Source organism: Gadus chalcogrammus, chromosome 14 (genome assembly GCF_026213295.1).
Source record: "Gadus chalcogrammus isolate NIFS_2021 chromosome 14, NIFS_Gcha_1.0, whole genome shotgun sequence".
Taxonomy (NCBI): Eukaryota; Metazoa; Chordata; class Actinopteri; order Gadiformes; family Gadidae; genus Gadus; species Gadus chalcogrammus.
In genome coordinates, this window is record NC_079425.1 from 4,679,475 (window position 1) to 4,690,866 (window position 11,392).

At 43.9% G+C, this 11,392-nt stretch overlaps 1 protein-coding gene across 1 annotated transcript; it reads left to right on the plus strand.

The window, feature by feature from the left end:
- Positions 1-3,244: 3,244 nt before the first annotated feature.
- Positions 3,245-6,884, plus strand: LOC130403966 (motor neuron and pancreas homeobox 1-like). Its single transcript, XM_056608521.1, has 3 exons — positions 3,245-4,087; positions 5,782-5,939; positions 6,474-6,884. Exons 1-3 carry the CDS (start codon positions 3,472-3,474, stop codon positions 6,882-6,884), a joined length of 1,185 nt encoding a protein of 394 aa, XP_056464496.1. The 5' UTR covers positions 3,245-3,471.
- Positions 6,885-11,392: the final 4,508 nt, after the last annotated feature.

The following is an 11,392-nucleotide window of genomic DNA, read 5'->3' on the forward strand; positions in this document are numbered from 1 at the left end:
GAGCAGAGTGAGTTATGATGTGTCTCTAACAGTGTGTGAATTAGTTTAATTAGTGGTGGCAGGGGGGGGGGGGGGGGCACACAATAGAAGCCCATTGTGTGGCCAGGGCTCTCCCATCAGGGCGGGGTTGGGGCACTGCTCCTCTTCTGGGGTCTGCTGTGGTTCATCAGCAACAGGTGAAAACACTTTCACACACATGTACACACACACACACACACACAAGCTCACACACAGAGGTATTTACACACGCTCACACACACAGACACCTGCACATTGAATGTACAGCAACATGAGCGTGTGTTGTGTGCACACATTTCTAGATGCACGCACACCTGCATGCATAGATACTCTCACACATGCATGCAATCATAGCACACCATACACACATATACAGACACCACACACATACACGCTCATGCACACACATTATTCACAAAAGTGACAAACACGCTGGTGATCACACGGTAGTCGCACTCCTGCACATGCTTGCCCTCGCAGGGGTGGGTGCACATGCACAGAATATGTATATTTGACCAGTGTATGCACAGTGATATTTAAACACACACACACACATACACGCACATACACACACATTTTGCATGCATGCTTATTTCGATTCACCAGCCAGACCCACGACCTCCATCGTGGGTCTCCAGTCTTTAGCTCCTGACTCACACTCGTTTTTGTGCCAGTGTTTAGGATCTTCCCGGTCGCGGTGTGAAGGGACTCTCTCCTTGTCCTGAGCAAACACGGTGTGGGAACAGCCAGCCAGCTCCGTGGTTGGTTGGTTATACGACAGAGCACTCTCCACGCAGGTGTAATGATTGGAAAATATGCGGGTAATTGCTGATAAGCTGTTTATTGGCTGAACAGAGGATGTATTGATAAAAGTTCCTTTGTCGTACCCACCGCTGGCTCTGTTATCTAAACCTATTGTCCGTTCAGGCTCAGCTTGAGCGTTTGAATAAGAAAACATCAGAAGAACAACTGATGAGTAGAAAATCCCTATCTCTGTTTTATTATTATAAACGTTGCTTGGCCGTGTTGACGATTGGAGATTGGAGATTTAAGATTAAAATGGGTATTTGTCACATGCTTAATGTGCAGCTACGTAAACTCAGTGGTCAGGGTCTCAGCTCTGTCCTTAACTGTCACTTGTACGTAATCTTGCGTGGACGACATTGCATAAAGGACAGCTGCAGCACGCAACACACAAGCACCCAAACAACCAGAGGAAAAACAATGCAGTGATGCATTTCAGGGCCTCCATTTCATTTAATACGTGATACGCCTTTATTTGCAGGCCTGTGACAGATGACAGGTTTCTGGGCAATTTAGATTACTTTCGAATCATAAAAGCAACGAGAAGAGGCACAGGGGGGGGGGGGGGGGGGGGGAAGGTCAAGAGAAACGGTCGGGAAACACAGGCTGGTTTGACTTCTCCTCAGCAAATTACCTCAGCATCAGAAACAGACAACAGGCGGTCATGATTGGAGCGGATATGGGGGCGAGCGACATTACATTGTGAGGAAGGAGGGTAAAAGAGGGTTAGAGAGAGAGAGAGAGAGAGAGAGAGAGAGAGAGAGAGAGAGAGAGAGAGAGAGAGAGAGAGAGGAGGGGGGGAGGTTGCAAGAACATGGAAAGTGTCACCATTTCAATCTCATGGAGGTCAGACATAGCATCATCCCTAACAAACAATACCATCAAATGTACACCACCACATAAACACATTAAACAGTTTGATTAAAACCTCAATTACATTTGTCTATTCATATTCATCGTGCTTATGGTTCGAGGTGTTATATTGCGTGTTTGGATTTTTGAGCTGCTTCACAGATGTGGTGCCTTGAGTTTCCATTAGGAAGGATTTGATTGATGATTGAGTTAATGACCTTGGCAAAAGAGTTTAAGTGACTAATCATAATCAGTATAAGAATAGTAAAACAATAATATATATATATATATTTTTTTTTATATATATATATATTTTTTTAGCCTATCCATTTATTGATATATTACATTTTTTGGGGTTTATTTTAACTCTTAGTGGCTTCAATTATGGCGCCCGGTCAAACTCAGACCTTGATGGTGAAACTAAGACCAATTCGATTCGCTTCTCCAGGTGCGTCAAATGTAGTAATTAGGACAGAAATTACCGGAAATTGAAAAGAGAAGAATCAATTAGTAGGAAGCTTTTTATTGGAAGTCATTAAAAATGTCATATGTTACGACAGTGGAATAATTAACTCAAAGCCCTCGATGTTAAAGCCTTAGCCCTGCAGTTTGTGTGATTTTTGCTCGTAAACTTTTATGGCGTCGCGAGGCCCATAGTATGAAAATAAAGAAGCAATCAATATTACTGATTTAATTGGACTTTGTTCCCTGGAATAAAGCTATAAACAAGGTATTGCCATCTATACATTTATACCGGTATACAAATAATAGATTTTAATTTATATATATTGTATGGCATTGTGTATACATACGATATGCACACATAATTTATATTTTTTATATAGTCTACTGTATGTATATATATATATATTATATATATACATATACATACATATATATTCGTCCGTAAAAACGTGTTACTTATGGCCTATAGGCCAATAACGACCACGATTTACTTGGATTAATACAGCACCACCAGGAACTGGATATAATTCATATACACACACACATATATAATAGGTATCATTTAGTATAATGGCTACAATATTTTTGAAGTATATCTGTCAAAAGCACGTAGGTTTTGGCCAATTTATTCCAAGATCTAATCTGATAATGCACCACCACGCACCTGGAGGGGCGCGGGACGGGGGAGTAAAGGGAGGGGGGGGGGTTGGGGGAGGCGCATTACCTCACCCATACGGCGCGAGAGAAACGAGCGGCTAATTAGCTGATTAGAACCCCGTCAACACGAGCCCTCCAGTCAGAGCAGCGCTCTCGGCCAATCACAGGCGCGCCTGGCTGGAGGAAGGAGTGAATGATGGAGTAACACTGCTACACCTATATCGCGGCTTAAACTGCTATTGAACCACGAGGCGGACACAAACACACACACGCACACACACACACACACACACCCATACACAAACAACAAACCGAAACACTGATCCGGAGAGTCAGAGAGTTGATGGTCGAGACGCAAATGGAAAGCAGGAGGATTTCCTGGTAACTTGATACTTTGGTTTGTTTGTTGTTCATACAGTTTATTCTCCACATAAGGAGTCGTGTTTTGGTGTTCGTTTGCTGTATGTGAGGGTTCTGGACCTTCTATTAGGGGGGGGGATTTCTTGAGAAGTTAAGAAGGACTTCTTGAAGAGGAAAACGAAGAAGAAGAAGAAGAAGAAGAAGAAGAAGAAGAAGAAGAAGAAGAAGAAGAAGAAGAAGAAGAAGAAGAAGAAGAAGAAGAAGAAGAAGAAGAAGAAGAAGCAGAAGGAGACTCCGGGATCTCCGGGGCAATCTATGTGTACTGACGTACGGCACAGGTGTGCGTCCTCCTGGTCCAAACACTTCCCCGACGTCCTCGTGCACCGGACCTCCGGCATGGAGAAATCAAAGAACTTCCGAATCGACGCATTGCTTGCAGACGAAACCCACCGGAACCACCGGAACGCGCACCGGGACCTGCACCGAGACCTGCACCGGGACCTGCACCAGGACCCGCACCGGGAACCGCATCGGGACTCGCACCGGGACAACCTGTCCCCTCCGGTCAGCGACAACAGCCCCTCCAGCAGCCCCGTGTCGTGTCGGCGCGGGGACACCCCGTCTCCCCGCGGGACGCACGCGCAGGCGCAACTCCAGACCGGCTTATTCCCCAAACAGGGTCTGCTTAACATGCCACATCACCCGGGCCTCGCGTCGCTCCACCACAGCGGGATCGCCAGCATGTACACGAGCCCCATGTACCCGCTGTCCGCCCTGGCCGCGCAGCACCCGGCCTTCGCCTACACCGGCTTCTCCCAGCTCAGCCAGCCGTACCCCGAGCACCTGAAGGCGGCCGCCATGGCTGGGTCCCTACCGCTGGAGCACTGGATCCGGGCGGGCATCATGATGCCGCGGCTCCAGGACTACAGCTGTAAGCCTCCTTACACTTTAACTCATTCGAATAATTGTAGTAATGGTAATAATTCTTATCAAAATAGGCCTAAATAATTATAAGCTAATAGGCCTTAATAACGACCAGCTGACAGGTAGAGACGTATGACTATGGTAGATTTGTTGAGCCTATGGGGAGTTAGTGAGTTGTTATATTATTCTCTTATAGTGAGTCCATATAATATACTTTTATAGTGAGTTATTATGTTATAGTGAGTCGTTATATTATAGTTTATAAGTTGTCAGGCTTTATAGACCCTTCGACCCTTCATCTTATCATCGTTTATCTCCAGGCTGTTGTTTGATCGCGTAGCCTACTTCTGATGAACTGAACCGCCGTGTGACGTCGTAAACGCACTGCTCAATGCGAGCGCGCGCTCTCTCTCACACACACACACACACACACACACACACACACACACACACACACACACACACACACACACACACACACACACACACACACACACACACACCGAAGCTTGCATGTTAATTATGTGCTACAAACAGGTGTCAATTATAGGCAGATTAAGAATCAGCAACGACTTTGAGATAAAGAAAATGACTTACTGCAATTACTTCATAATAGTAATGATTATTATAATATCACTACTACAAATAATATAATTATAATAATGGGGCCTATAGCTGAAGTGCATAGTTTATAAAAGCCTTTTATAAAGATCAGTCGTCTCAATTAAAAATGGTATAAAACCGTGAGGGAACGAGAGAAAAAGTTAATTCTAAAGTCCTGAAGTATAATTGCGCCCCTAGATAATCAAACGAAAGGAAACGATGTGCCTTCGTCCCGTCGTCTTAAACCCTCGTGTTTCTTTACTGCTGATCTCGACGTCCCGTTTAATCCTGGCCTGTTTATTTCTCTATAAACTCCAGCGAGACGGGCCTTGTCTTTGTGTTGCGACGAAACAATAAACAAACACCTTTAACGCGACGGAGTTTATCAATAAAATCCCTAAAGCATTCATCGGATTTTCATTAAGTTAATGGCTTTTATGGCTCCGTCGTCGTGTCCCCCGAAGTGGAGGAGAGCCATTATTGTTAATGATGGCTGGGAGTGCTGGCATATGTGTGCTGTTCCCGCCCACCCAATGAGATTGAACTGCTGTGTCCTTGGTACCAGATAGATGAGGCCAGAGTCAGACACCTGGAGGCTTCTGGAAGGCCTCTATACACCAAGAATGGGTTTCACACAGACGTGTCTGAATGATGCTGAACTGGGATTAGATAATGGCTTACTTGTCTAATAATGTTAATGTTTTACTTTTAATGTCAAGCAACTGCTTAGTGTCTTCAATCACCTCATTTGTATTATTTTTTAGTTAGTTTTATTCAGCATGGTATCAGATGTTTTTATGAAGTCTGACACAATGTGGTGCAAAAATTTATTTAGACGATTTTGTATTTATTCTACTTATTTCAATGATTTTATCACAATTTTAGGCCTATACTGTGTATAGCGTGTGTATACTTTGTAAAGCATTTGATAAATATCTAAGTTTAATATTTGTATGTATTTCAATCAGGCCTATATGCATATCTTTTTTGAAAGAACATACTTTCTATAACTTTCTACCTCAACCTCCACCATCCCTCCCTCCCTCTCTCCCCTCTCTCTCCCCTCTCTCCCTTCTCTCCCCCCCCCCCCCCTGGCAGCCCCCCAGGCCGGCCTGCTGGGGAAATGCCGCCGGCCACGGACCGCCTTCACCAGCCAGCAGCTGTTGGAGCTGGAGAACCAGTTCAAGCTGAACAAGTACCTGTCCAGGCCCAAGCGCTTCGAGGTGGCCACCTCCCTCATGCTCACTGAGACGCAGGTACAGCCTCGCTTGGGAAAGGTGTGGAGAGGGGTTCGGTAGAGAGGGGTTAATAGTTTTCTACATTTCTCCAGCGTTGTTGCATTGGGGTCTGTGGTAGGAGGCAAACCGGTCCTGTCTAGCTCAAATTCATTATCGGTGCCAGGGTCGGTGGTTCGAATCCCGGGATCGCCCATGCTCAGCATGTGTGCACTCATGGTCTTATTAATGCTTTGTTTTTTATAAAGAGAGTGATGTGCGTTAAACGTTAAAATTAAAATACATGTTTTCATATTCACACTGATTTAGTTTTGCTTGATACCTTTTTTTTTCAATTGGTTACATTAATACTGTCTACCTAGCCAAGCTTTGTGCGTATTTGGCTGAATTGACTCTGAACCAGTTGTGTGTGTCTGTGTATGTGCCCGCGTGTGTGTGCGTGCGTGTGTGTGTGTGCGTGCTTGCGTGTGTGTGTGTGTGTGTGTGTGTATTTTTGCGTGTGTGTGTGTGTATGTTTGCGTGTGTGTGTGCGCGTGTGTGTGAACGCTTTCCCAGGTGAAGATCTGGTTCCAGAACCGGCGGATGAAGTGGAAGCGCAGCCGTAAGGCCAAGGAGCAGGCGGCGGCCTCGGGCCAGCCCGAGTCGGAGCGCCTTCGGGGGGGGAAGCAGGGCGCGGTCGACAAGTCGGAGCCCGGCTCCCGGCCCGCCACCTCCGACGACCGGGACGACGACCTGGAGCTGGAGGAGGGCGAGGAGGACGAGGACGAGGACGACATGGACGACATGGACGACATGGAGGACAGCCAGTGCAACGCTTTCCCCGTTGGCATGGGCGACGCGGGCGCGGGGCTGCCCCGCCCCGTCGCCACAGACTTCCTCCCTTACAACCCGCACAGCCCCTTCTCCGAGGACGGGCTGGACGGCGTTCCCGTCGGGGGGGACCGGAAGATCAAAGCAGGACTCTGAGGGACGGGGGGGGGGGCGTCGACGCCACACCATCCGTCCCCCGTCCCCCGTCCCCGTCCCGGGACGGGGCGCGGTGAGGCTGGGACTGCGCGTGATAAGCACTGATGGAACAGAACTGAGCAGAGAACTTGGAACAGGGGTCAAGGTCATTCCAAGGAGGCCTCACGTGTGCCTGTGAAATGAAACTGAAACTGAAACAATGACAAGGGCAACAACAAACCCAGATTTGATTTATTTCCATCCGCTGGAAGATATCGATTTGTAGGCTATTGTTGCGAAGTGGACGTTTTGTGTGCAAAATTACTGAAGGAAAGAGGTGATGGATATAAGTCTCAACACACACACACACACATGTAAACACACATATGAACACACACACACACACACACACACACACAGGCACGCATATAAACACACACACACATATAAATGGATACAAAAGCACTGACAGACACATACAAACACGTACACACACACATACACACACACACATACATACATAGGCCTACATACATACACACACACACACACACACAAATGTATACAAAAGCACTGACAGTACTGACATGTACAACGTAAATACGCATGAAAAACCGACACAAATAGAAAAACAAAGACACACGCAGGCACTGTCCAACTGTAAATTCCTTTGCATGCCAAGCGATCATCGCGTCTCTCTTTATTACAATGCTAGGTCTAACCCCAATGACCTTATATGGTCAATCCGGTCTTAAATTCGCCCACTGGCCGGAGATTGACGGACGAAGTTCCGCACCCCGCGTCTAAAGGATTGAAGAACGTGAAGGGAACCCAGACTGTATAAATAATGTAAAATTTATAATGCATTCAGATTGAGACAGCTTGAGAATGTAGTTTATTTCGGTCTCGGAGTGGATCGTGCTGGACACAAAATATCTATATTATCGGCCTACTTGAAAATCGTTGTGGTGGTGACTTTGTTTATTGTGTTTTTTCGGTCTTGTTACTTATAGCCTAAATATAAATGCATCTAATTTATTCGAAGTGGAGAGTTGATCGCCCAGATAAATAGTCCGGTCCGTGTATTTATCTGAAACATGTTTGTGGTGTACAACTGTGACATAAAATAAGGTTAAAAAAAGAAAGAAAAAACGTGTGAAATAAAACTAAGGAAGAAAAATTGAAGGAGATGTCAATGTCCTTGTTTGTGATTGGCTGTTATTCCTACAAAACAAGGTTGCGTCACCTCCATCACATGCATTTATCAATCCCTTCAAGATATGCCACGACCTTTTCCATCTGCAGTCTGACACCCTACTATGATAATTAAAACAATGTATTAATTATTTGTTAATTACTGATTACATACAAAAAAACATTAAACCACCTTTAAACTATTTCAACACTTCTACATCCTCTGTCTCTTCCCGCCCAAAGCTGAAAACATGGCCGCTGTGATGATGTGAAACCAGAAACACGCGTGGTAATTTATGAGCGAGGCGTTTAGATATGAATTACCCGGCTTGGGTTAACTGATGGCCGGATGATTAAATTAATGAAGAGGAGGGGGTGGTGATGATGATGCGTGCATTGGACTTTTATTAGACGGCCATTAAATGCTGATAATTAAAGAGTATATTCTGGTGCCCTCCGAGAACAACCTCCTACTGTCATTATACACACACACACACACACACACACACACACACACACACACACACACACACACACACACACACACAAATATATATATATATATACATATATATATATATATATATATATATAGGCCTATTTATATATATATTAAAAAAAAAATCTGTGTGTTCAAGCTCAGAGATTAGAGAAACACAGTTGGTTATGAGGCTCGAAGGGACGAAGTAAAGTGCCTAGTTTGTAAAGCTTCCGGTGAGTTCAGTTGAAACATGATGGGCCCAAATAGTTACGATTTACAGTCCCCTCTTGATTAATTTAAATGCACTAACTCGCTGGTGTTGTTGTTGAAAGAACTTTAGAAATCAAAGAGGTAATCGTACAAAACACATCACTTCCCTTAAGATGATGCCAAATCTGATCAAAACTAACTGAGGGCACATTAAAAAAATATCTTAAGAGAGCAGACACAAGGTTGTGGAACACATTGACGTCATCCCAAAGAAAGACAAACTTGTATTCTCATCATCTCCTTACAAAGGGTAAGGGGAAAACGGCCGAGTGTTAATGAGGTTTAGTCTGAAACTAAGCTGAATTCTACTAATATAGGCTACTGAACATGATCAGTAAGGCCAAATTTTTTCAAATACATCATATTTTCCTGTTCATTTTGAACAGGTAGGCCTGTCATTTTGTAGACATGTCAAAATAACCCAATGTATTCGGCTATTTGTACATTTCTCTATAATTCTCTATATTTCTCTGTTTATATTTATATTTAGATTGTTTTGTAGCTATAGCCTATTTAACTTCCCCTTTAAGCAAGTTAACGAAACCTATATAAACGTCAACGATCTGTCATTTGATTTTACCGATCAACTGATGAATATATTCAAAATAAATTAGCATATCCCATTTATCACCAAACATGCATGTGAAACGGTGGATTGTAAGTCCGTTGAGTAAACAAGTAAATTATGGAGGCCTATGGAAGTATATTATAAAAGCATGCCGATCCTGAGCGCTCAACGGGTTTTCTTCTCAACACAAAATCAAAAGGAAATAACACCCGTGCAGGTGATTGTAGCATTTCTCCACTGGTTATGTTATTCAGAATACACACTTGTCCTGCTGATTAAACATTCCAACATAAACCCAGTTATCCAGGTAGTAATCCTGTCAGATCCCCCAGTCCCACCTGACATAAATGCTGACCACGCTTTCTGTATTTTTTCCACCAATAATGCAATTTGCTGATAGGAGGTGAGTGAGTGTGCGCGTACGAGCACGGCTGTGTTCATATAAACGCCTTTGTCTAATCACTCAACTTACTCCTAAAATGTCCTCCGATGTGAAGCTGTTACCAGAATACCCATTTTCATAGTTAAATAAATAAACAAATAAAAAAAACTCTCTTTGACTTTCCCTGCGATATAAATCAGTGGCGACAGACAGGGCCTTCTCGTTGTTCCCACCCTGGAGTTTAATCAATCAGCACCATGTCGGGCTCATTAGGAAGATATGAACAGATTGTGTGATCTTTTAAAGTAATCACACGTATTGGTTTAGGTTCCCGCTGCCCTGTTCTGTCACTTAATCTAATAGGGAGGGAGGAGGATGACAGACGACGGGCCATAAATCCGCATCTGCTCCATTCTAACCGCTATTGAAGGCTGGAAAAAAGGCCAAGTTTTGGCAATAAAGTTTATTGAAAAGGTGCGGCCTCCCTTTCCAACCGCGGGACGCAATCATAAGAGGCGTTTATTGTTGCAGGAAATGTAGCTTTTGTTACAGGTGTCTGGCGAGCTGGTGATGTTCTGCAAAATGGTCTAATGCCATTTTCTTCTGCAAGCTCTTTGCGGGATAGTTAAAAAAAGACCACAAACACGCACGCACACGCATGCACGCACACACACACTCTTTAGCTTTCATAAGTGAAATGGGCACATCAAATATTATGGCTTCTAATTTTTTTAACACAGGCTTGAACATTATATCCCCGAAAAAAACGTGATATTGGTAAAAACTAACTAAACTAAATTGCTGTTTGTAAAATAAAACGTATCAAATTTAAAGTGACGAGCATAATGGAAGAATTTGACATTTCAGATCGTAACAAACCGGAGTCGTCTACTTCGAGAAGCAGTAAAATACACGGAGACGCTGACCTCTAGTGGCAGAAACTCGAACTACGCTGCATTGTTTGTTTTAGGCATAATGTTGAGATATGATATCTAGACCTACATATTATTATTTTTCTATCATAAAGAATATGTGATAACTGTCTGCGTGCTTTGTCAATATTCCTTGCGTGAAGACACTCTTACAGTATGAGTCAAAATATGCTGTCAGAGTTATGCGCTTGTCGGTAACAAGCGCATATAGGCCTATAGGATAACTGCTGGCGGTAAAATATATTATTTTAGTTATTTCTTAAACATAATATAGCCTACCTTCCTTCAAAACCTCAAATGGGCATGAAAAAGGCCAGGAGCAGTTCACCCAACTAACTAACTAACGAACTAACTAACTAACTAACTAACTAACTCACTAACTAAACATCCATAAATTAACTCAGATAGTGCGTCCACTGACACCTCGAGCTGTAGGCCTACTCTGAATGTTTTGTGAATGTTTTGTGAAGTGTCGTCGTCAAGTCAAGGTAGTGAACTGTAATGTGGGCTGACAAGTGCTAAGGTTATCATTACCAGTCCTCCATAATCACGGACCGCGTGGTCGGTGGACTTGTTGTATTGCTATGACGTCATATGACCCTATATATATTTTTTTCCATCGTATTTGATCCGAAACTTTATTAATCGCCGTGCTCTGATTGGACAGAGCGCGGGCGGACGGGAGGGGGCGGTGCAGAAAAC

What these genes read in the sequence shown, in the direction of transcription:
- LOC130403966 (XM_056608521.1), top strand. Translation starts at nt 3,472, where the DNA reads ATGTGTACTGACGTACGGCACAGGTGTGCGTCCTCCTGGTCCAAACAC. An exon ending in GCGGCTCCAGGACTACAGCT is followed by an intron (nt 4,088 to 5,781) that starts GTAAGCCTCCTT and finishes CCCCCCTGGCAG; the next exon opens with CCCCCCAGGCCGGCCTGCTG. An exon ending in TCATGCTCACTGAGACGCAG is followed by an intron (nt 5,940 to 6,473) that starts GTACAGCCTCGC and finishes ACGCTTTCCCAG; the next exon opens with GTGAAGATCTGGTTCCAGAA.